Source organism: Atractosteus spatula, chromosome 4 (genome assembly GCF_055471065.1).
Source record: "Atractosteus spatula isolate fAtrSpa1 chromosome 4, fAtrSpa1.hap1, whole genome shotgun sequence".
Taxonomy (NCBI): domain Eukaryota; kingdom Metazoa; phylum Chordata; class Actinopteri; order Semionotiformes; family Lepisosteidae; genus Atractosteus; species Atractosteus spatula.
In genome coordinates, this window is record NC_142709.1 from 54,811,774 (window position 1) to 54,837,646 (window position 25,873).

The 25,873-nt window shown below is 44.8% G+C and overlaps 1 protein-coding gene across 2 annotated transcripts; it reads right to left on the reverse strand.

The window, feature by feature from the left end:
• Positions 1 to 2,150: 2,150 nt before the first annotated feature.
• Positions 2,151 to 25,318, reverse strand: ecel1 (endothelin converting enzyme-like 1). 2 transcript variants are annotated; one of them, XM_088914409.1, is made up of 17 exons: positions 24,518 to 25,318; positions 17,829 to 17,897; positions 17,304 to 17,414; positions 16,639 to 16,731; positions 15,681 to 15,805; positions 13,814 to 14,036; positions 13,384 to 13,482; positions 12,741 to 12,815; positions 11,889 to 11,992; positions 10,605 to 10,663; positions 10,161 to 10,212; positions 9,336 to 9,403; positions 5,369 to 5,493; positions 5,207 to 5,272; positions 4,452 to 4,547; positions 2,637 to 2,713; positions 2,151 to 2,250 (listed from the first exon to the last, which is right to left on the reverse strand). In XM_088914409.1, exons 1-17 carry the CDS (start codon positions 25,316 to 25,318, stop codon positions 2,151 to 2,153), a joined length of 2,343 nt encoding a protein of 780 aa, XP_088770535.1. The 2 variants fall into 2 exon arrangements, with proteins under 2 accessions (XP_088770535.1, XP_088770534.1); XM_088914408.1 differs by having other exon boundaries at positions 5,369 to 5,520.
• Between the last annotated feature and the right edge of the window lie 555 nt (positions 25,319 to 25,873).

Consider the following 25,873-nt stretch of genomic DNA (forward strand, 5'->3'; position numbering starts at 1 on the left):
ACACAGTCATGTTCTGCACACTTATTACTGAATAAAACTATTACATAATGTTTTAATCTATGAATGCTTTTACAGTTACAAACCTTAACGATAATTAACACTGCTGTTAATAATGCTCTTATCAACATTAAAACACAGTAATGGAAAAACAGGTCCATAACATTTTCTTCCATTTGAATTTTACTATATTAATACTATATACCATGACTGTATGTATGCATATACTTTTGATTGTTTTGGTAATAATATTTGTTGATAAAATAAGCACACACAGTAATGTCTTTTATAGAGGGATGCAAAGCATTGACAGTGGTTTCTTGAAATGCATGAAAATACAACTTTAAGAAACAAATTCTGTGTAATACAAAAAAGGGTCTTATACAAATTACATTCAGGCTTTTTTGTGTTTTCCTGGACTCCTTCTCAGGAACAGTAAACATAATTTTATTCCCATGTTGTAACTGTGACTGTGCTTTTCTGGGGAAGAGACAATGAGCTGGACTCCATTCTTTCCTTAGAGCATGCCTGTCCACTCCAGAAAAGTGCTATACACTGTAAGTGTCAGGAATTAATTAAGGAATTATATCCCAGCTAGCTCCCTGGAAAAGTTTTTTTTTTTTCCCATAATTGAAGTTTGTTTTGTTGCAGCTGTTAAAGTCCTAATTACATTTTGTAAACAGGCATTACTCTTTCACATAGTAAAAAACCCATCATCCCTTTTATTTATTAGAGATTTCAGTTGGCAGAATTGACACATATCCATTATGTGCTAGTCACCGCCAAGTGTCCCTCCTCTGCTGACAAGAAGTGTCACTCCAGTCTCTTTCTGCTGTCTAAGATAGAATTTCATACAAAACCCTGTAGACATTAGTGGTTTCCCACACAATAAATCACTTAACAGTCTTTTGGTGTGGTCCCTGGGGAGACATTCTGAAGTCATGGATAATCAAACATGTATAATGTACTAGCAAATGTATCTGTACTGTCACTTTGCATACATATTGGGACAGGCTATGGTGTCTGCTATTGCAGTAGGTGATTGCAAGAATTGGTCCCTTTAGATAGTTTTTTTTTTAATTCATGGGTTCTAGATGCAAGGCCTTAGTGGCGAAATAAGACAAAGCTCACCTTTGTCACCACATTTCTTCTGTACCTTGACATGTATGTAAAGTATATGCCATCTTTATGGAATCAGCCCACAAACAACAGAGTACATTATTCTTCTGTCGTGGTTCAGAGGCACTCCTAGAAAGGTGTGTTGACAGGGTTACAAGGCTGAAGTCTTCTTCCGTAGTTCAGCTCCAGTCCAGCATGGCTCAGAAACGCACAGGTAAGCTCTCCCCTTCACAGTGGAGTTTGTCATCACTGCTTGGTGCTTTGTTATTCTTTGTCCTCAACCCTTTCACCATGTTAACTGGCCTGTCCCCAAGGCAACGTCTTGTCCGTACTGGTCTGTTCTGCTTCTTCACCGTGGCTCAGTTTGTACTGGGATCCTCTTGCTCGCCTTGAGCTCTGTATCTGGGAAACCTGATCAGGAAGCCAGCCCATCTGTCTGTCCTGTCCATTCAGCACATTGATACCGCCTCGCTCGCCACTGTGCACTGGCCTGTGCACCCCTGTTACTGCAGCTCCATGCAAATGAGACTTTCTTCATGGGGCTTAGCATTAAAAGGAAATATAATGAAAATTAAATTTCTCCCTAATAAGACAGTTAAAAAAACAACAGTACTCAAAAGAAGGGTACGCATGAAAGGATACAGTACACTACACTGCTCCACTGTAAGAACATGTGACCTGACTAGAATACTGACTGCAGGTTGGGTGAGTTTGATGTTGGTGTTTGTTATCTGTGCTGTTCAGAGTGTTTTATAACACAGAAGAGGCCAGCAGAATCTCGGCTAGAATACTGTCTCAAGCTGTACTGAGAGAAGAGAGAGGGACAGCCAAAACTGTTAACACCCGTTAACACGAGTCAACTGAAATCAAAGAAAAAAGCTGAGGATTGCTACAAAGATCTTCAGTGGAAGATCTGAAAAAGACTCCATGTAAGAATGCAGAATCAGGAAGCGTTGGTGAACAGCAAGGTCAGCATGTCCTGAAGGTTCCTGGTTGGCAGAAGGTTGAGGGGTCAGACATCAGACGTGAGGGGGTCACCAGACAGAGCACTTGTTGTTGGGGTGCATTGGGGAGCCCTTGGGACAGTGGAATACTCGGCCAAACTCATCAAACTGGGACACACTGCCAATAACTCTATGGACATGAAGAAGAAAAGAGAGAGAGAGAGTTAAGAGCCGTGCAGAAACTTTACTAAAATTATTGTTTTATTGGGGATCTGCCTGTTAGATATGAAATTATTTTCCTTTGTAACTTGTATTATAATGACGTTTTGGCTAGTTCTGCCTCGTGCTCTGTGTTTCCAATACAGTGTCCGGGCTGCCACAATCCTCACTAGGATTAAACCACTTTCTATCTACAGGAAGTTCTTGTTAACTAGCAGTGCTGATTGATTTTGAGGGAAGCTGTCCCAGATGGTGCTGTTGAGGTCCTGGAGCCTGGTGTTTGTAAGTTATGGTTTCCTTGAACACAGCGGGAGAACCCACATCAGTCTGGAATGTATGTGTTAAGATTGTGAGCACCTGTAATGTTCGGGAGCATGTTTGTCAGTCAGGAGCTGTAGATAGATGGACTGGGACCGCCTCTTCATGCACCAGTTCTGTCGAGAGAGAGGAGGAGAGACTTGTCACTTAAGGATGAGGAGATCTGTGATTGGTCAATGCCCTATTATCCCCAACTTTTCTTTAAATAGTGTAGTGTGCTGGTCTGCGGTCGGTGAGAGAACGGGAGAGAGTTCAAATCTCCAGAGTAAACTGCTTTCTGTGAAGTTCTGGGTTCAAGTACACGGACTGCAGAGGCTTTGGGGTGGTGCAGTGGTTCTGTGGCTAAGGATCTGCACCTGTGGCTGGAAGGTTGCCAGTTTGTCTCCCGCAGCCGGCAGAGGAATCCTACTCCGTTGGGCCCCTGAGCAAGACCTTTAACCCTTAGAGGCGCCATATAAATGGCTGACCCTGTGCTCTGACCTCCAGCTTCTCTCCTTGTCTGTGTGTCTCATGGAGAGCAAGTTGGGGTATGTGAAGAAAGACAAATACTATACTATGCAAATACTATACAACCTAAAGTTCAAAGAACCAAATATTGCATATGCATAAATTTAACACAAGTATTCTTTAATTGAAATATGAAGACTGAGCTTTGTGCAACTGGTCCTTGTCAAGTTGTTATGCATTACTGAGCCTTGACTCTGTCACTAGTAACTGTTACTTTGTGTAATGCTGTAATTGGTGGCACTGTCATTCTGTTTAGCACAATAACTGTTTAAGACTTTCACTGTGTGACAATGTCACTTAGCTCTTAACACTGTCATTTGAACAATTTCACTCTGTTTATGCCTTAATGTTTCATGGTTATTAAATGTCACTTAGTTTCACAGTGTCACAGGGTCACCTTAACACTGTTACTGTGTTGCCAAGCTTAACTCAGTATATGACAGTCTCTCTTGTACCATTCCAGATTTAAAGTGATGTATGCTTTTCTCTTGGTGATGCCATAAGAGCCGAAAATAATTAGAGGGGTGAAAACGGCAGTAAATTTATCTACAAGTGTCACTCTCTAGGTAAATGGCCTCCAACCCAGGTCCCCCAGTGTCGTAAGTGAGTGGTTGAAGATCATGGCAATCTTGACTACTTAGGCCAACTGTCCAGATACAGAGAGCCTCTCTGTAATTAGTGCTGTGCACTCTGTGAATTTAGTAGTTTGGGGTTCAGTTCACGATGGAGGTCAGAGAGCATGGTGAAAGGCAGGACCTTTATATATTGTATATACCTTTATAGCTACCAGCTATATCACCCTGTAACTCACAACTGGCGACCCACTGAAGCTCAGCAGGTTTGAGCCTGGCCAATACCTGGGTGGGAGACCTCCTAGGGAACTGTCACTCAGTTTCTTAGCTAAGGTTGCTGCCGGAACAGATATTAGAGGGGCCAGTAGGGGGTGCTCACCCTGTGGTCTGTGTGGGTCCTAATGCCCAGTATACTAATGAGGAGACATGGCTGTAAAAGAGGCACCGTCCTTCGGATGAGACATAAAACTGAGGTCCTGATTCTCCGTGGTCATTAAAAATCCCAAGGCATTTCTTGAAAAGAGTAGGGGTGTTACCCCAGTGTCCTGGCCAAATCTTCCATTGGCCCTTACCAATCACGGCCTCCTATCACGGCCTCCCCATCTATGAATTGGCTCCATCACTCTATAGCTGATGTATGGTGAGAGTACTGGAGCACTATGGCTGCTGTTGCATCATCCAGGTGTTGGTGGAGGAGAATCTACATTACCTGTAAAGAGCTTTGAGTGGTGGTGCAGAAAAGCACTAGATAAGCATAAGGAATTCTTATTCTTACCTGTGCAAAGGCGATGAACAGAAGCTGTTCATGGGTGTACTTCAGCCCAGGGAGAGGTCTCTCCGGGCCGTGTATCCTGACCCAGTTCTGGTAGGCCTGTTGCAGACAGAGAGAGGGGTGCGGGAGACGTGGCCATGAGCACTGTTTCGTATTGAAAGGCGTGTGTATTGAGGCCCCAATGCAGACACGGTGAAAACCAACTAGAGGGCCAAAAAGCAATGAAATTCACAAGCATTTATGATTTTTAAATGAGTAATCACTGCAGAACTTTGCCCATCTTAATTTTTCACTGATATTATTAGTAGACGTTTTAATCAAATAATCTTTTGCTCACTTTCCTAAAAAAAATTAGCTGTTCACAGTCTATTACACAGAAAAACAGTGTTGGATAAGGGCATTTCTCACCTTAATGTTCCATTTACTCTGTTTACTCTTATTAACACAAAAAGCGGTCTTAAATGTTTTTTTCCCCTCATCCTCTCTTTGCTTGTACTTAGGAATTCCTACCTTGACATCGTTGCACCAGCAATTTATAAGTAGTTTGTTTAAAAAAAACATCCAATATACTGTATGCATGTGTTGTATATGTACTTGTCGTATGCAGATATTCAGACAGATTTCTTTTTGTGCTGGTGTTAAAGGTAGTGGCATACTGATGGTGTTAAACAGTAATAGTGACAACAAAAAACAGTGACATACTGACAGTGTTTAATACAGTGACACAGTAGCAGCGTTAAAGTTGCATGGTGACTTACATAATAAGACAGCTTAAGGCCCCCCATGTCAGCGATATTCTCTCCCAGTGTCAGCCTGCCATTGACCTGAAAAACAACAAAAAAAATAGAGGTGTATCTATTCCTAGTTCTGCAGAGTGCAGTTGTGTGCATTAACGTGAATGCGTTAGCATGTGTATTTACCCTCTGGTTGTAGACAGTGAAGTTGTCGTAGAGTTTGACAATGCACTCGGCTTTCTTCTGGAATTTGCGGTAGGACTCCTCTGTCCACCACTGCCTCAGGTTTCCATAGCGATCGTACTGCCCACCTGCAGTCAGGAAAAACTTATACATCACTGTGGAGGCTGAGGGAATGGGCTGGATTGACCACAGGCCTTGGGTTAGCTTCAGTGTTTTGATGTTACTACTTTGGCAAAACTGCCGCAATACCATCAAACAGCGGAAAAGGTTTGAGCAGCAGAAATAAATGCGGGCAGTCTAGTTCGCCCTACAAGGGGGACTGAGTAACGTTGCAGCGGCATTTCCGGCTTAAAAAAAAGAATCTGTAATTTCTCAAAGCATCACAAAATTTGGTTCCAACGCCAGAAACATAGCACAAAAGAAGATAGCCATAGATTAGCAAGACAATTTAGGCTGCTAGTCGGGAGACCTGAGCGTTCATAATCTGCTGGGTTTTAAAACCTTGACTGTATTACAGAGTTGCTCAATGTAAAGTTCATTATCTAGAGTGGAGATGAGAACACAGAGGGGCAGGATGAGAAAAAAGGTACAGGTAGAGTGAAGGCAGAAGGGGATTATATTTCATAGAAAATATTATCAAAGAAAATATTTTTAGAAAAGACACTCTTGAAAAAAGCAAACATGTCTAGTAACAGCATTTATGATGTGTTTTTGGACACGGCACAGTTTAAGTACAAGCTATGTTGTGATGGATTTGATACCATTTTTATGTACTGGATGTGATTAAAAGCAAAGTCCCAAACAGTTGTACAGAAGTTTTATGCTGTACCTGTAATACAATGTACTTTCTAATTAACCAAGTTTATACATATGTGAGCAATGCACAATGCAGCTGATGTTTTACTACAGATTTCTGCTGTGTATGTTCGCTTGGGTTTCCTCTGGGTGCTCCAGTTTCCTCCCACAGTCCAAACACTTGACTTGATGGTAATACTTTCAAATGTGCAATTTGCAGAGCACCCCAGTGACACAGTGGTTAGCATTGTGACCTAACAACGCTGGGGCCCTGGGTTCAATTCCTGGGGTGCATGTTTTTCATCTCACAGTGCAAAAACATACTGGTAGGTTAACTGGCTTCTGGGAAAATCGGCCCTGGTGTGAGTGTATGGGTTTGTGTCTTTGTGTGTCTGTGTATCTGTCCTGCGTTGGACTGGCTTCCTGTCCATGTTGTGCCCTGTCTTGTGACCACTGCTCACTGGGATTCTGCTTCCCCCACTATGTTGAATTGGAAGAAGCTGTTAGAAAATGAATGAAAGATAACAGTTCTTACTTCTCTTACATGTTTTTCTGACATAAAGGTATAGTTAGACTTGTAAATCAAATCCAAAAGTGTTCTATATATATATATGGAAAACCAGATACTGCAAGGAAAGGACAAATGCTTGGGGCTGTAGAGTAACATTGCATCAGAAGAGGCAGAAAACAACCTCTGATTAAATAGGTTCATTGTCCAAAACTGGAATACCATTTCTGGGAAAGGATGATTTTTATGAAATGGGGTAGATGGGAAAATCAAAAATTCCCTGTAACTATGGCCAGAAGAGATAGCTTTCAAGAAAAGATGTCATCTTGCCAAGAACCCAAAGACATAAGAAATATTTCCCCAAAAATATGAATGAGATTCCTTGACACTCTGCATAGGATACCCATCACATTCACCTGATACGGCAGATATAAAGCTCTCTGGTAGGGGACATGTATGTTCAAATTCAATGCTGAGATGTTTTATCCCAATTTGAAGAAGCTTGAACATTCACATAGCTTTGCAGTGGAACCCGGGAGCAGGAATCAATGGCACTAAAACTACTGACAATGTTAACACAGAGCTCATTGCAATGCAAAAGAATTACTAGAGATCAATACCTCGTTTGTCGTCTGGTAGAATGGAATCTGGCCTTTAATGGAAATACAGATCCTTGTAATAGAATCCTTCTTGAGCAAGTTAAATTAAACTGCTAGCAGTTTGGTTCCATAATGAATGAACATCTGAGGCAAACTGAGGGAAGATGAATTGCAAATCATTACCTCAAGAAAAACATTCAGGAGAAATTGATCGGCAAAGTGGGAAAAGCACAGGATTGCAGTCACCAGACGTCGCCTACACAGCCAGTGGGAGTGATTCTGTGCACTGTTAATAGTCAGCGCTCAGTAGTGCCTCGATTGTAGATGTACGTTTTACTGGATTTCAGGTTGTTAAGGTGTCCACTCTAGAGATTTTATGTGACACCTTAATAGGCCACCTCCTGAACCTACAGTTTAATACTGATAACCGCAGAACATGGTTATGACAAGGAGCACAATACAAAGAGCAAAAGGTAGGCCCTCTTCTGTCCCAGGGCTAGATTGGTTGTCATGGATGATTTGCTAAATTACCAGTGCAGTACATGATTCTTTTGGGGGGAGTTACAGTGTATTTTCATTATAAGCAGTTCCTCTGTTTAGTGCTAGTTCATATATTCTAAGATTCACCGCAGACGAAATGTCAGACATTGGGAATGCCATATGTAAAGTACACAAGAAAGGTTATAAAAAAGAGGAAGCCTTTTAGACCATCCAGCTGTTTCTTGAACGAAATCAGGACCTCAACTTAAAAACAAGAGTGGGTAGCTGTGTACATATCAGGAGCCAGATAAAGTTCATGGGAAGAGGTTAAGCCTGAATTCTTCTTTCAACCTGTGAATGCAAACTTAACCAGTCCAAAGCAAAGGTTTTTTCTGCTAAGTCAACTTTCTAGAGCTTTTCTGGCTTTCTTTCTAGAATCGGACAAATGGGGAAAGCCACATGCGTCAACACTGTAAATGAGAATTACAAACACTGGCCTCCAAAATTGGGTGATCTCACTGCTGATAACTTCACTGCTGACAGCTTGTGCTAATGTGTCAGATGCACAAGAGGAAATGCTCAGACGCAGCAGGTGTGCACTGAACTCTGAGCGCTGAGCATGGCATCACGAATCCTTCCCAGTGTATCAGGAGTGGCTGTGGTTGTGGTATCAAGAGAGAGAAAGTAAAAAACTGTCTTGTGTGGAACAGAGGTGTGGGTGTCTTGGTCCACTTGTCATTGTATGAGAAAGGCTTCCTGATTATTACTACTACTCACAGACAATTAAGCTTAAGAGTTTAAGATTAAGTTAATCTCAACAGACTAGTTGAAAAAGCTATCCAACATGATATTTACCAAAAGCTTTTTCTAAATCAGCTTAGGACTTCAAAAGCAGCAGATTTCATGATTCTCATTACAAGCAATTTATTTCTACTTTGCACCCTGTTTTTCTAATTGCTTCCACATTTATTCAAGGCAGGTTATGGTGGGTGGTGGAGGACTTAGGAAACTACCATGACACCAGCCTCTGCCCTGGGTTTTCATCCATCTAAAGCCAAGCCTGCCCTGATGCACACTTGGTAGCTTTTAACAGAAAGGAAGATGTGTCGTGAAGCATCGTGCCCATTAGCCATTAACATTCAAAATGAGAGAGGCTTGATAGCCACATCTCTAATACTAGCCTGCACAGGAGATCCTGGAAGAGCACATTTCTTGTAATGCATAGGTCAGAGTTCAAAGACATTCAGTTCTTTACTAGGGTCCTTAATAACAGAGACCCCTGGGAGCTGACAGGGGTCGTGTCTCACACAGTGCACATAGCGGTGTAGGTATTAAAATGCATGACTGCATTTTGCATTTTGAGCTACAGAGGAACAGTAGGACATTTGGGAAACACTTAAGGTAACATGGATCATTTATTTGGCTGTAGCTTTTATCCAAGGCAATTTACACGTGCGCCCATTAATATTGCTGGGCTTTTTACAGGAGCAATTGAGTGTCTGGAGGAGGGGGATGTAGGAAGGGCAGGAATGTGGTGAGTGGAGGAGGAGGTGCCCAGTGAAGGAGGGTGAAGGGCAGTGAGTCTCACCCCAGTCATCGTAGCCATGTGTCAGCTCGTGCCCGATGATGGCGCCGATCCCCCCGTAGTTCAGCGACCTGCAGGGAAGCAGGAAACATGGCCACAGTCCTCACAAGACGAGCAGGCAGTGCTCCTGCCTAATCTGGACAATTCTGTTTTCTTGGACTGTTGAGGTCTTGGTGTACTAGCTCCATCATCACTGCACTGCTCATAGATCACAGCTGAATTGATGAGACAACCCATTTGTAACTCCAGAAATGACCTACAAAACCAACCTGGAATGATCTTGTTGACCAAAGGTCAGGTTTCTATGAAAGACCAGCTCGATCTTTAGAGAAAAATAAACAGAATCCACAAACACCCTCTTTCAATAATGTTTTCCTGATAGGGGTTACTAGAGATTCGTGTGAATCTGCAGACTGAAGTCACTGGGACACAAGGTGGCGATGAAAAGCTGCACATCAAAGTTAATTTGATTCAGTCACTGAGGAGCTGCAGGAACAACACGAGTCTGGCAGCATTTATAATACAGCAAAACAGATGTCTAACTTACACTATAAGACAGAAGATGCCAAGCTCTCTGTGTTATGGCAAAAAAGCAGAAGCAGGTCAAAAGGATGCATTCTTTAAAAACAGTTCTCCGTAAATACTGACATCTCTACACACAGTCCCTGAGTCTAACCCTGCAGGATGAGATGCCTTGGTTGTGCCTGGCTTTTATCACTCAAAACTAATTAAAACTACTTTCAGCAAATCCCTTCAAAGCACTTTGGTCTTGCCTTCATGTCTGATGGTGTTACTACAGTTGTCCCATAGTCTGGGACTGATACTCACTGGGGAAATTCAGGGTCATACAGGGTGGGCTGCAGGATTCCTGCTGGAAAAACTGTAGGGAGAAAGGGAATAAGACAGGAATGTTGTGATGGATATCAGGGTAATGCAGAACGGGTCTCTTCTTTACCCACTACGCGTCATCTGTGTCTGATCTGTACTGCTGCCGAAACTGCAGCTCTGAACGGATTCTGAACGCAGATGGAATTGAGGTAAGGAGTGGAAGTGTGGACACAGCATGTACTGTAGATCTCTAAGAGCACTTCTCAGACATGCAGTCTACACTTCTTCGTGGATAATGCCCCAGATTGTGAGCATTCTCTTCACAATAAAAGAGAAGAGCATGAGTGTACAGAGAATTACCTCTGGCAGTGAAACCCCTTTCTCCCTCGCGCAGAGCCAAAGTGTGTGTGTATAGAGGTGTGTGTGTACAGGTGCCGTACTCACCCATCTGGTTCTTGTTGGGCAGGTAATAGGCATTGAGTGCCTGAGGGGGCAGAAGCCACCTGCAAAGACACAGAGACACACCCTCCAAATTAACTCACTCATTCCTACACCACAGTGTACACACACCCACACCACAGTACAGACACTCACTCCTACAGTACACACCCCCCCCACACTACAGTACAGACACTCACTACTACAGTACACCCCCCCCACACTACAGTACAGACCCCCCACACTACAGTACAGGCACTCACTCCTACAGTACACACCCCCCACACTACAGTACAGACACTCACTCCTACAGTACTCCCCCCCCCACCCTACAGTACAGACACTCACTCCTACAGTACACCCCCCCAACACTACAGTACAGACACTCACTCCTACAGTACACCCCCCCCACACTACAGTACAGACACTCACTCCTACAGCACATATGTATCCCTACACTACAGTACAGACACTCACTCCTACAGTATGCTCTCTGTCTTACACTAAAGTAGACACTCATTCCTGTTGTATACACACCTTCCTACACAACAGTACAGACACTCAGTCCTACTGTACACACATCCTATGCAACAGTACACACTTAATGGCTCCTACACTAAAGTACATCCACACTAGCTCCTACACTACAGTACGCTTACACGTTCACTCCAACACTACATTACACACAAACTTAGTTGCTCCTATAGTACACAAACACTTGCTCCCACCTTACAGTACACCAAAAGATACCTACTCATCCCGACATTACAGTGCACAGATATACACAGTCATGCCCCACAGTACCAATTCACACACAAAGACACACACTCGCACTCCATCACACACAGTACACACTCCACTCTTTAACTATTCAGATGAGTTATTTTTGACCTTTTCTGCTCGCCAGTTTAGATAAGCCAATTACTCAGATCAACCCACTGCTGGGAGAGAGGGTCTGGAGACACACAAGGCATTAATTTGGCTGCAGGGTTCGTTAGGGATAGAGATGCTCAGGCTCCATAAGGCTCAGTGAGACATCTAAGAGGAATTCAAAGTGTTTGAAGATAATGAAGACTTAACGACCAAGACAGAGGATAGCAATTCAGAGTTTTTTTTTCTTTTAATTTTAATGTCATGGCCAGGTCAGACAGCGGGAGGAGGGGTGGGAAATGTCTTCAGAGAGGAGAGGGGATAATGGATTCTCTTTCCCTCTGTAGGGACACCCATGGAGCTTCCGCTAAGAATCCACCCATGCCCTCTCTCTCTCCTCTGGTCTGTACTGTCACTCACGCTGTCTTGTCCACCTCCTTGTGAATCTTCTTCACCGACAGCTTGATGTTGAACCTGATGCTGTTCAGGATGTTGCGGAAGTAGGTCTTCTCATCCACCTCAAACTGCCAGACGACAGCACCGGAGGAAAGGAGGCAGGGAGGGAGGAGACAAGGAAAGTGGAGAAGGAGAGAGGACCATACAGGTGTTGGTCAGAAACCCACAAGTTCTGAAATAGACAACCGTGTATAAGATCAAGTAGAGATCCACATGCTCTGGAGCAGGAGTGCCCTGGACATTGGGAAGTACTGGCCCCTGTGTGTCGATTTTTAATCAATCTAAAAATCCTGGTGGGATGGTGGTGCAGTGGTTAGTTTTGCTGCCTCACAGCACTAGGGCCCTGGGTTCACTTCCTGACCTGGGGTGCTATCTGCATAGAGTTTTTATTTTCTCTCCGACTTCACATTTATTCCCTTCCAAGTGCTCCGGTTTCCTCCCACAGACCAGTAACACACTGGTAGGTCAATTGGCTACTGGGAAAATTGACCCTGGTGTGAGTGTGTGCGTGTCTGTGCATCTGCCCTGTGATGCACTGGCATCCTGTCCAGGGTGTAGCCAGCTGTACTGCATCCTCTGCAGGATGTTGACTTTTATGAAACGTTAAATAAATCCAAGACAATTTAAATTCTGTATCCAGTACCATTACTTGTCTACACTGCAATGGCAACTCTGCAAAGATTCTTCATGGCTTCACACTGTAAGTCTGGCACGTAACATGACAGTCACACAAGTAAAAGTGGTATATTTCATAAAAAACAGCCACTGGAGGAAACAACAGGACAAGTCCCCTCAGCACCATACCCTCAGTCTTACCCCATACTCCTGGTCTATGGCCTCAGGGTTCAAGAGGAATTCTGGGTACCCAGTCATCACCATCATGTGTCGCAGCTGAGAGGCACAGACAAGGAAAGCAAGAAAGGGAGAGGAAGCCTGCTTAATGTTTAAACTACTGTGGTAGTCAAATATGCAACAAATCAAAACTAATTAGAAGCAGTCCTAGGAAAAGATACAGACAAGAGAGAAGGGGGACCACTGGGAGGAACAAGAGGAAAATGAAAAGGGCACTTAGTCAAACCAATGGACTTCCTGAGCGTAAACAGTGAAATCTAATCCAGAGGACAGCAGAGGTAACCAAGGAGAAATGCATTAAAAATGGATATCAGGAGGCACGTCTTCACACAGAGGGCTGTGGGAGTGTAAAACAAACTGCCCAGTCATACGCTAGCTTCATTCGAGAAACGGCTGGATAAAATTCTTGGATCACTTAACAACCATCCAGCAAGCAAGCTACTGTAGACAGGTTGATGAGTGGAATAAAGGGAATGAATAGCAAAAGGAAGAGAAAGAGGCCAGGGGTGAAGAAGGAAGGGAGTGCAGTGTTATCAAGAGGGAAACAAAAGAGGAAGAGGAAGAGTCGCCTCTTGGGACAGTAGCGGTCCTCCACCTGGCACTATACCTTTTTTTGAGCTGCCCCTTTTGTCTCTTCGTCCATCCAGTCCAGATCCATCAGCCGGCGGTACAGGGCAAGCTTAATGTCCTCCACCAGCTCCTGCACCTGAGAGAGAGGGGCAGAGGGGGGGGTGTGTGTGGTGAGGAGACAGAACTAGATAGGTGCCAAGGGTTGTGGGGAAATGGGGGAAAGAGATACGGGCTTTGTAACACAGTGGTGATGAGGTTAAGGAGTCGAGGTGTGGACTCCTGGGAAACGGCAGTTTGGACCCTTTCTGCATGACATCTGTCAATGCAGACATATTTGAAATAACAGTACCAGCTTCGGATACCCAGAGCCACTTACAGTACGAGCCTGTAGCCTGGATCAATCTGCTGTTTGGCAGGGGGCGTTTCCCTGTTATAGCGTTCGGTGTCTGTGCCTTAGTGTGCTGTACCTTAGCCTTGCTGTCGGAGGAGAAGTACTCCTGGACAAAGAGCGCCCCCAGCGCCATGCCAAAGTGCTTGTTGGCCTGCGCGAGGCACAGCTGGCTCAGCTCCAGCTGCCTCTCCGTGCCGTCAATCTCCCGCGAGAACTCGTGGATGGTGCTGCGGAACGCCGTCGACAGGTGCTCGCTCAGCGACGCCACAACCCGCCACAGCATGTAGTTGTGCAGGACCCTGCGGAGGAAGACGGAGCCGGGAAGGTGGGGGTGGGAGAGTCAGAGACAAAAGAGAAAACATGGGGAGAAATATAGTGAGGCAGAGAGAAAGACACGGGGACCCCCAGACAAACACAGGGCCACAGAAAGAGAAAGAGACCCCAGGACAAGGAAGCAGAGAGAGGGACATACAGTTATACCAAAGCAGGACATGCCTGGCATCATCACAGTGCCCTGAGAAAGATGTGTACACTGTCCAGATTCACACAGTGACCTCGTTAACCCGAAACAGAATTTCTGAAGGACTAAAGCAACAGAGAGCTCGTGGAGTCCTTTAAAAAGCCAGATCGGTGTGGTACCCATCCACCTGGACCTTGTCCCCCATCATTGCGGAACAATCCCGAGACAGAGAATCGGCAAGTGCCAAGCGTCAAATCAGTCAGGGCCGAAATGAGCTCCAGAAACTTTTAGCACAGAAACCCTTCAGGTTCTCTCTCTCCAACCCCCCCCCCCCCATTTCACTGAAGCAAGATGCTCCATCTCGATCTGGGGGAAGGGACTACAGGAAAGGGAGCTCCCCCACAGCTGAGGCAGCCAGGCGCAGAAACGCACACGTCGTTAATACTGCAAATGAGCTGCGGTGCCGCAGGGAGGTCGGCAAATTTAAATGCAATCAGAGGAAACAGCAACAATCCTGTTCTCCAGTGGAGAGCAGCGGACGTAACCTTTGATTAAACGGAGCTAATGAATACAGCAGGAAGCCGGGGCCTTGCGGGAACCCCAGAGGGAGGCAGAAGACGACGGAGCCTGGGGACTTGCTGTGAGGAATCGGAGGGAGATCCCCAGTGAGCCACACTCTGGGAGGAGAAGAGACACCGTCTGTAGCGCTGAGGTTTTAAACCAGTGACGAGGGAAAGTTACTGGGTCCTGGCCTTTATCTGGACCTTTTCATATGAGTAGAAAAAAACCTCGTGTTTTACTGTAGGGGAGCGGCTTTTATTTTGAAATTCATCTTTACGTGGATGTTAATTTCTATAGAATGAGCCTTCGTAATCGATCTAAGTGGTCTCCGTGCCAGGCTCACCCCCTGTGGTGCCTGTATCCCACAGAGAAGCGCGCAGCAGGACTCTGAAGGATCCGGCTGTACTGCGGGCTGCGCTCTGCGCTGAGGGGAACTGGGAATTTCTGATGGATGGAAAACGTAGATAAAGAATGATAAAAGAGTTCAGGAAAACAGGAGGGGAAGGGAAATTAAAAAAAAAACAAGAGTGCAGTGGGTGTGAGCTGTAGAGCTACAGCACTGGAGTTTTTAAGATGTTCTCCGATCTTCCTCCTCCCCTGCATGAGGGAGGAATCTCAGTGCTTTCACTGTCTTTTACTTCACTTGAGAACAGAGGAGATCAACAGCAGTTCACAGGAGCCCTCAATATACAGTGAGCTACACCTCTCCCTGGATTCCATTCCTGTCCGATCATCATATTGCACATCCAGACCCACTGCAGCCTTCCATGTATCCCAGCTAGGAAGCACGAAAACTAGCGGTGCTTCCAGGTTTCCAAAAGCAGTCAACAGCTTGAACCCATAATGTCCAACACATCCTGCCCTTATGCCCTCCTTCTGAACTCCTATCACCCGTACTCCACTCCCCCCCCCACCACCTCACCTCTTGGAGGTGGTCTTGATGAGGTCGGACACCTTCTGCATGTAATCAGTGGCCAGGACTACAATCCCCTCGTCTTCAGAGAAGTTGTCATTGAAAATCCTGTCCAGCAGACGCTTCCAGTGGAGCTGGGAGGGCAGGCAAGAGGAAAGAGAGCTCAGTGACACATTGTCCAATGCTCTTCACACACCGCACAGCCACACAGCCCAAACAATCACACAGTAGCCTATGCTGTACGCACCTACAGCAGCAGCAGCACTGAAGTCTTACACGCGTTTTAACCTTCAATTACAGACTGGCTATGAGACTTAATCCTCAGCTCTGCTTTAATCAGTAGCTGCACCTTGTTCGTTCTGGCCTCTGAGTCTTGTCCCAGTGATCCTGAACTCTATCTTTCTAGCTGCACTTCTGCTGAGCGTAATGGTGGGGGTAACTGAACTGTACTGGTTTCACTGGGAGGATTGAGTTCCGGGGATTGTTCAGGCCAGGCAAGGTGATGGAAGTCAATGCACAGGGCTGGTTTCCCAGGAGCCAGCTGAGTAAACCTTATAGTTACTCTGTGATATTTGTGTCAGCTTACTAGATAGGCTGCTGTACAGTTTGTCGGTGCTGCTGTATAGACAAGTCCCAGGAAAATCAGGTGTACTTTCCAAATGTGGGCATCTAAAATCAAGTGTCTCACTCTTTCTATATATATGAGCACACCAGTACTTATATTTTGTCATCGTGCAAGCAAAGGACCACAGATAAGGAAGAGCACGAAGACCACATTTCTCTGCATGCTTGTGGGAGGTGGGATTTTATATCTGTGCTCCCTGCGTGCTGGCCCTCTCGCCTGAGAATCAGAGAACTCAGCGCTATTAAAACGCACTCAATCCCATCACCCCCCCCCGTGGCGCTGCACGCCAACAGCCCCCCAGAGGAACCGCAGAGACAGGGAGAGAGGGGTGCAGCCACTTACGCTGGGCGCGATCCGCTGGAGCTGCCGCAGGGTGATCCTGTTGTACATGGTGCTGATGTCTTTCCTTTGTTCGTCAAACTCGGAAACGGTTATCTGAGCGCACATGAAAAAGCACCAGTTATCGGCAGGGAAACAGGCGGGGGTGCTTACTGCGAGAGACTCCAGTCGGGCGCTGGACTGGCTGAGAGGCCGGTATCTGCAGGACTGCACAAAGTCACTGACACGCAAGAACACACGCGCACAGGACACACACACACACTGCTTTGCAATCACATTTCCAATGATCTGAATAACCAGACTGTGAAAATTAGGGATTTCATAATAATTATATCCGATAATTTTAATTCCTTGTGGTTAGCCTCCACTCAAAAAATCTGCATGTGCAGCAAGATATTGAATTAATTCATCAAGCACTGGGACTTTATTTTCAAAACCTTTTAGATGATAAAGCTTCCATCTCAACACAGGAACAATGTTGACAAAGCTGAATAATCCTGTTACTAAACTGGCTTGTAGCAAATGTCCAAGCCATAACAATGTGTATATATATCTATAAAACTTATAAATAACAGAAAACACAATCAAGCCATCAGCATTTCATTTCCAGTTGTTGTCCCTCAGAAGAAAGAAATCAAGCCATTTGTGATGCTTTCTTTTTCACTCACGTTGGCCAGACGTGTCTCGAGCTGTAGGATCTCCTGTGCCTTCTGTGTGGCATTGTGTGCTCCAAGCATGCTCAGTAGCCTCTCCATCAGAGCCTTATAGGCAGCCAAGATCTGAAAGGGGACAACCACACCCATGAAGAGACACTTTCTATAAACACCTGCAGAAAGGTGTCTACGTGGCCCCACACAGAAGAGACTATCCTCATCACACACTATCTATGAGGGGTTAAAGTTTAGAGGAGGAAACGCATACTCACTTAGATGTTTCATCCGATTGGACGCAATTGGTGGGGTGTAGATAAACAGGCAAAAAAGCTGTGATGAAAACGAGAGCTATTCTGCAGTTATAGGAGTAGTCATGCAGAATAAAGAGCAGCCTGATTGACAGTGTTCCACCAGGACAGGAAGTCAGGTGTATAAGCAGAGGGCTTACAGGAGTGCTGTAACCAGGTGTTTAAGCAGAGACACATATGCAGGAGTGCAGGACTGTGTCAGTTAGGCACTGTAGATTAGGCAATACTGTACCTTCACACTGTCTTCATCCTGTCCAAGGTACAGGGTCCTCTCCGGTAGAGTGAGTCCTTCCTGGTCAATCTAAACAAGCAAGCATATGACCAGGCACTTAGAAACCAATGCTGGATTCCTACTTAGATACCTACAGTACATTTCTCTGTGAAATTTTAAGTTTCTCACTCGCACACTGTTGTGTCACTAAGAAAGGCACTTTAAATATGGATCTCCAAAATAAAATGCTGTGATTGTTGGTTGTTGTACAGCCTGTATATAAATGTCTTCCAGTATTACTGGGAGGCTAACTTGTCATGGACTGGTATCCCACCCAGAAGTTGTCTCGGTCTCTCAGCCCACTTAATGTTACCAGTACCTGACCCTGTGAAACACAAGGCTACAATATAATGTGTAATAAAAAATTGTTTCAAATTTTAGAAATATACAAAAGTCTTAGACATAAGTATTTGCTGATGTTTTTTTATCCAAAGCAATTTATTATACATTTACAATAATTCTTAATGTGGGTAGTTTCCTGGAACATTCTGATGATATACCTTGCTCAAGAGTACAACAGCAGTGTTTCACCTGGGATTTGAATTTACCTCCTTCCAGTTACCATTCTAAAAACCCTAGCCTCTGCTCCACATAGATATCTTGAATATCACAGGACAATCAATATTTACAGTATAGGTGGATTATAAACATCATTCATTTACTTAAAGCTAGCCTTTCCTATTGTTTTGATGCTGACAGTAAGTAGTACAGCTTAATTTGGTTGAGAAGAAGCCAAGCTTGTCATTCAGCAATCTCTTAATCACATGGATAAAAGGAACTTTCAAAATCCTGATCACAATAACTAAAATTACACCTCACCCTACAGTCAAGCAGCCAATATGAAGTGCTGGAGTTAACCCATCACATTTACCAATCAATTGCAATTGACTCATTGTCGGGTGTTCCTCATGATTTACATCCTTTGCTCTTCTCTAAACATCCATTAAGCCAAAAGGCGGCAATCAGTTCTGCAAAACACACATTTGTCTGTATTAACTATTAGCTGAAAGCCAGATGGATTACATTTCAAAAGACAGTCTTCATAGAGTTGTGCTTCTGCATAAAGAAGGAAAAGCACTGAGCGAAAAGAGCCGGACAATGAGAGAAGTCGAAAACAAAGTAGAAATAACACAGCTGGGGGGTCTGGTCCTCCAAATCTTGGGATTCTGCTGCCCCGTAACCTGCTGTCCTACAACACGGCTCTGAGATTCTGGTAAACCTGTCATCACAGATATTTAAAATGCATAGGTACCTACAAACTGAATACAAGCTAGGAATACAGTCTTTGGCTGTTTTAAAGTACTTTATTGCTTCAATTAAAGCTAAATAACTTTGAAGACTAGACCTTAAACATACACTTATATAAACTCTTTATAGTTTACTAGGTCACACTTACATTACACATTAGTACTTATGTAGCCTGCAATACCTTCGTAATACCTTTTTAGAGGATGTATAACATGTAAACCAATTATCTAGCCACTAAGTAAGTGCTATAAAGCCTATTTCCATATCAATCAAGACTGTTTCAAGATTCTCAAATCAATATGCTACTAACACAATAAATGTCTGAGATGGGACTAATGTCCTCATCTTGTCATTAGCCTGTTTTCCTTGTGCTTCTCCCTGTGCAAATATGAGAGAATTAGGAGTCACCAGCACATCTCTGTACATCTACCATGTGCAGAATGAAAAATTGCAACACACTGCAGTTGTAATCATTACCAGAGGTGGACAGACCCTTTGTTGGAGACCCATCCCTTTTCTAACCACTTCTTCCAGTTCATGGTTACAGGGGAGCTGAACCCTATCCTAGCAACCAATAGGTGCAAGGCAGGGTACACCCTGTACGTGACACCAATCCACTGCAGGCAGACACAGACACACAAACACTCATACCTAGGGCCAATTGTCTCAGAAGCCAATTAACCTGCCAATATGTTTTTGGACTGCAGAAGTCCAAACATGAGAAACATGAGTACCTGGAAGAAACCTATGTGAACACAGGAACTCCACGCAGATAACACCCCGGGTCCAGAACTTAATGAGGACTCCAGCTTGAGGCAGCAATGCTAATCACTATACCATCATGCTACAGACTTTCATATTTGGGAAGGTTTTTCATAATCAAATCGAGTCAGTAGCAGCTTTGCAATCTGCAGTCTGCTGGGTTTGTGAAAGGGAGTACTCTGCCAGTCTAAGTGCAGATGTGTTGCTGTCCCAGCTGCGGTGAGGGTGGGAGAAGTGTCAGCTCACTTTGGCGTCACTTTGAAAGTTGTGGGATAGAAGGACAGAAGCTGGGTGATAACGATGAAGCCCCTCCTCCACCCCCCTGCTCCCAGCCCATCAATCAGCTGTGTTTTCCCAGACTCTCAGTCTCCAGCCGCCTGCTGTCACACCCCATTATTCCCAAAGATGCTTGACTCTAGCTGTGCTGTTTCACTGGTGTGGGTCTGTTTATCATCGCTCATCCCTGGAGTGGTAAGCAATCAACCAGGACACTGCTACTCATGACAACAGACACACACAGTATCCTTTCCACCTGCGCATCTGTGCACATAGTACACGCACAGATTGCATAGTTTTATACTGGCATCAAAATCTGTGAGCGCGCATGAGTCTGAGTCTGTAGAGGTGTGTTATCTGTGAGTGAGAGTCTATGTCAGGAGATGTGCTGTGAGGCACATCTGTGAGTGCATGTGTGACTGTGTCAGCAGAGTGGTGTTATCTGTGAGTGACTGTGTCAGTATTGGTATGCAATCTGTGTGTGACTGTGTCAGTACTGCTGTGCTATCTGTGTGTGACTATGTCAGTAGAGATGTGTTATCTGTGAGTGACTGTGTCAGTAGAGATGTATTATCTGTGAGTGACTGTGTCAGTATTGCTGTGCTATCTGTGAGTGACTGTGTCAGTATTGCTGTGCTATCTGTGAGTGACTGTGTCAGTATTGCTGTGTTATCTGTGAGTGACTGTGTCAGTAGAGATGTATTATCTGTGTGTGACTGTGTCAGTATTGCTGTGCTATCTGTGTGACTGTGTCAGTACTGGTGTGCTATCTGTGTGATTGTGTCAGTACTGGTGTGCTATCTGTGTGTGACTGTGTCAGTATTGGTGTGCAATCTGTGAGTGACTGTGTCAGTATTGCTGTGCTATCTGTGAGTGTCAGTATTGCTGTGCTGTCTGTGGGTGACTGCATCAGTAGAGGGGTGTGAGTGCACGTGTGACGAGGATACAATTCGTTTAGAAGCTTGACTCAACAATGCTGCATTATTGGTAGTTTCTTTGAAGTTTTCACATACTGGTCTTTCTGCTTTGATCTGTAGAATAAGCCATTCCATGTAGAAGTCTAACACTGCATGAAGATCTTCATGTGTAGCTAACCAAGGGAATACATTTCACCACTGGTTTCCCATATTTTGTTGGTCTGTTTCACAGCTTGAAATGGGCAAATTGAATACAACAGTGCAGGAGATGCTTCTTTAAAGATGCAGCAAAATAAAGTTATAAGATATAGTCAAAATAGATGTTAGCTACGATTTAAGCTACTTTTCAATTAATGACTATATCTGTTTAATCTGAAACTCCCTTCTCCAGCCACTAGTCATTCAGCCACTGCAACACTCCTCTTTCAGCTCCTAACATCATGATACATCCTTCATATAACATGCCCTTTTACCTAACAGCGCTAGAAAATGTAAGATTGCAAAAGGTTTTCATTCATTTTTTAACTTGTGAAACATTTAGAACAAACTAAAATGACTGCATCAGCATCAACACTTCAAGACACCAGTATCCTCCCCATCGGAATCATGGACATAAACACATACAGCAATGTGCTCCTTACTGATAATATTACAATGGAAAAGAGTCTAATAATAACGAGGGAAGGAATTCAAAGGAAATCATACAAATAATACAGAAAACATTTTTAAGGTAGAGAACATGTATTTTGAAATATTACTAACTTAAGAAATGATAAACTATCATGTAGACACACTTTAAAATTAATATTTTGATCAGAGGCCTTCATGTAACTATTAGCTATAAACAGAAAATCTGTTGTTCCTTCACTCTGTATGCAGTCTAAGAAACCAGCAATATCTCAAAGTGAGTGACGCGTGGAAAGCAAGCAGCAAACTAAAATTTGCTTTTCAGACCGCTTTTGATTTTGTTTTAAATTCAGTTTCTCTTTGACTACTACATCTGGAAAGCAATTCCATGGTGTGGATCAGAAAACCAAACAAGCATTTCAGTACACGTGATGGCAAACCTGTAGTGCTGTAAATAAACCGATGACAAATAAGAGCCCTGACCAGTATACTGTATAAGCCAGGACACTGAAATACAGAATCTGAATTAGCGTCATTGCCAGCAAATATTGTCCGAAAATCATTCTGATTAGGAAAGCCAACAGAGTAGCATAGCATGGCCATTGACAGGCATACATACTGTATCAGACAGTTTTTCTTTAACCACCATTTAAACATAATCAGTGAAAGAGCAGGGCAGCACGGTGGCTCAGTGGTTAGCATTGCTGCAGTACAGTGCTGGGAGCCTGGGATCAGTTCCTGGGGTGCTACCTATGTTAAGCGTGTGTGTTTGAGGCTATGTCAAGGGCTATCCCAGCAAGCAATGGGCACAGGGTAGGATACACCCTGGAACACCAGACCACTGCAGAGCAGACACAGACATACTTTTACACCAGAGTCAATTCTTCCAGAAGCCAATTAACCTACCTTTGTCTTTGGGAAGAGTTGGGGTGGGATTTTGTCAATAAAGTAGAGGTAATGATTCCACCTTGTGGTCATCCTGGGTAGTGTCTTATTTTTGAGGAAATATTTCATTTTCACTGAACCAGTATGTCTTTGGACTGTTGGAGAAACCAGAGCACCCGGAGGAAACCCACACAAACACAGGGAGAGCACAGAAACTCCATACAGATAGCATCCCAGGAATTTAACCAAGGGGCTCAGCATTAAATTCCCCCCCTGGGGATGAATTAAATATTTTGAATTATTGGGCAGCAATGCTAACCACTATGCCACAGTGCTGCCCTCTATACACATTTCTTTGAATTCCCTACCTTCTATAATTTAAGACTTAATCTTTATCAAAAGCCTTCTGAAAATCCAAATACACTATACCATACGCTCTGTGTGTATCTAATACTGGCGTTGCTTGTTATTATTCCCTAAGATATTATTTCCAAATAGATGAGGCTCAAGTTAAGTTCTAATAATTGGTTCCATAACCTTACATGTAATGGAAGTCAAGCTTACTGGTCTATAATTACTTGGTTCAGTTTTTTCACCCTTCTTATGGACGGGCACTACATTAGCTATTCTCTAGTCCTCGGGAAAGTCTCTCAACTTGAGTGAGTGTTGGAAGAGGTGTGTCAATGGATCTGACACTGACAATGACAAATGTTACCCGGCACTATGAATTTACATCTGTTCCATAAAATGTCAGTGCGCTCACTACAAAAGAGCAAGTTTTCTTGATAATTCGTGACTCCATTGCATATATGATAGGTTTCTTGTGACCCTCAGTAGATATCTAAAATATCTTGATTATTAGCATTTCTTTATACAAATAAATTGAAGCCTTGAGTTCCGTTTTCAGGAATATAATGTAACACACCTTCCATTTTCTGAAATCATTTCAGAAATTGAAAAGAAACGAAGAGCAGTTAATTGTATTTTGTAGCAAGCATGTTATCAACAAGTATGGCCTCCTTGTAAATGGTATCTGTCAGGTCAAGCGGTGTTCAAGGGGGGGATATTATCTGCCGATTGCCCTGCCACAGCCCGTGCGATACCTCTGTGAAAGCACTCATTTAGCTTCTTCTTTGAATGAAACCTCATAGAAGTGTGTTTCTGGGTCTTTGTGCTTAAGTGGCACACTGTTAATTGCATTGTTTTGGAGGTTCTGAGTGAATTCATCCCTGCAAAGACTGTAATATATAAACATCACCCAACATCTGCTTATGGAGCTCTGGAACAGGGCTGTAATTAACGCTCTGTGGCAGTGCAGCAGTTACTCCATGGCTTTAGGATCTGTGGTAGGTGATTTTTCCATTTCCCAAAGCTCCTCTCTCTCTGCTTTGTGACATACATACATATAGGATAACTGTAGAGTTGGGTGTACTGTAACACGTCCAGCAGTCTGCGACGTCTCATGCTACATGTTGTATTCTTGCGTTTAAGCCTGAAATGGATGCTTTAAAAGGTGTCATCTTATTCAGAGTGAATTTTAGGGAGTTTAGCTCACAGAAAAACAACAGTAGTTGCCTGAAAATGATAAAACAGCTGTGTAACGAGATTGATCTGATTTGCACACACAGAATCTAGGGCAAGGGTCTCCAGCCCTGGTCCTGAAAAGCCCCAGTTCGCAGATTGTACAAGTAAAGATTTAACCATCAGTTTCTAAAGGGTTGGAACAATTTAGCAAGTGATAGGCTAAATTAAATAATTCAGAGATCATTTTGAATAAAAATCACCTGATCTGTCATCTCAGGGGCCAGATTTCCCTTTTTAAGAGGACGTATGAAACGAGCTGGATGGGGACTCTCTAGGACCAGGGCTGGGGCCAGGCTGCTCCAGGGAGAGGGTGGGCATGTGAAGACGGCAGCAAGGGTGGCCAGCACTCACCCGGATGGCGTTGCGGGAGGAGTTCTTGTCGTCCACATTGACGGTTAGTGAGAAGAAGGCGGCCGTGCTGTACACCCCCTGGGTGCGATACAGGAGCTCGTTAAAATCGGGGCGCGGCCCGGTGCCCCAGCCGGCCCCTCCGCCTCCCCCGCCTCCCCCGGCCAGGTCCCAGCCCCCGCAGCTCTCGATGACCTCGGTCATGGGCTGGGCGCCCAGCCGGTCGATCTCGGCCAGGTCCACGCAGGAGCGGTAGAAGGCCTTGACCTTGCGCTCGGCCGAGTCGCGGCCCGGGCGCTTCGCGGGCTGCAGCAGCAGGCGCCGCAGCTTCTCCTCGTTGTGCTCCCCGATGGCGGTGATGATGCCGTAGCTGAGCTTGTCCTCCGGGATCCCGTGCCGGCGCAGCCAGCCCCCGCAGGCGAAGGAATAGAAGTCGGAGCAGGGGTCGATGGTGGGGTCGATGTTGCCCGAGATGAAGCGGGAGGCCTTCAGCAGAGTCTTCTTGTGCTCGCAGTCCTCCAGGCAGGTCCACTCCTGCTCCAGCGAGAGGTACTTGAGCACCAGCATGCTGCCCAGGATGATGCAGAGCCCGGCGGCGAACACCAGGCCCGACAGCAGGCAGATCTCCCGCCGGCTCCAGCGCGGCAGGCCCCCCGGCTCCCCCCCGCCCCGCCCGGCCCGCTGCTTCGCCCCCGGCAGGGGCAGGTTGAGCCCGTTGCTCAGGGTGCCGCTGTTGTACTTGCTGACGTACTTGACCTCTTGGAATTCGTCGTAGTGCGCGGTCAGCGAGTAGGTCTTCTCCATTGTGGTCTGGCTACAGGAAATAATCCTCTCAGAAAAAAGGCCAAATAAAAAGCACCCCAAAATCCCTGTTCCACACTTTCCACACTTCCTAGACAATCCCAGCCTTCTGCTCCCGGCTTATCACATGCCCAACATAGTAGTACTGATTCACGTTTTGCGTGGTCATGCTAAAACAAGATTCCTCTGAATAAATGTTGACTTTCTATGCCAGATCTTGAGTCTCTGTATATGTGTGTGATTGAGTCCCAGACGCCTTGTGTTTCTCTCCCCCTTCTTCTTCTGCTGCTCTTCGTCAGGACAGGCTTCTAAATACAGAAATGGGGGGGGTTGACACAGAGGGAAACAGAGATGATTCTTTAATGCACTAAAACGTCAGGATTTATTTTGAACATCTTTCCTCTTACACTCTAAAATTGTTTGGATTGATTTGCGACACTCATCTGTCGGAGAGGATGATGGTGCCGATGACTCATGAGCTCTATTGATCTGGAGGGTGGGGTGCCCATTGACAGCACACACCCACATGGAGGCCAGGGGGAGAACAGCACTGGGCTT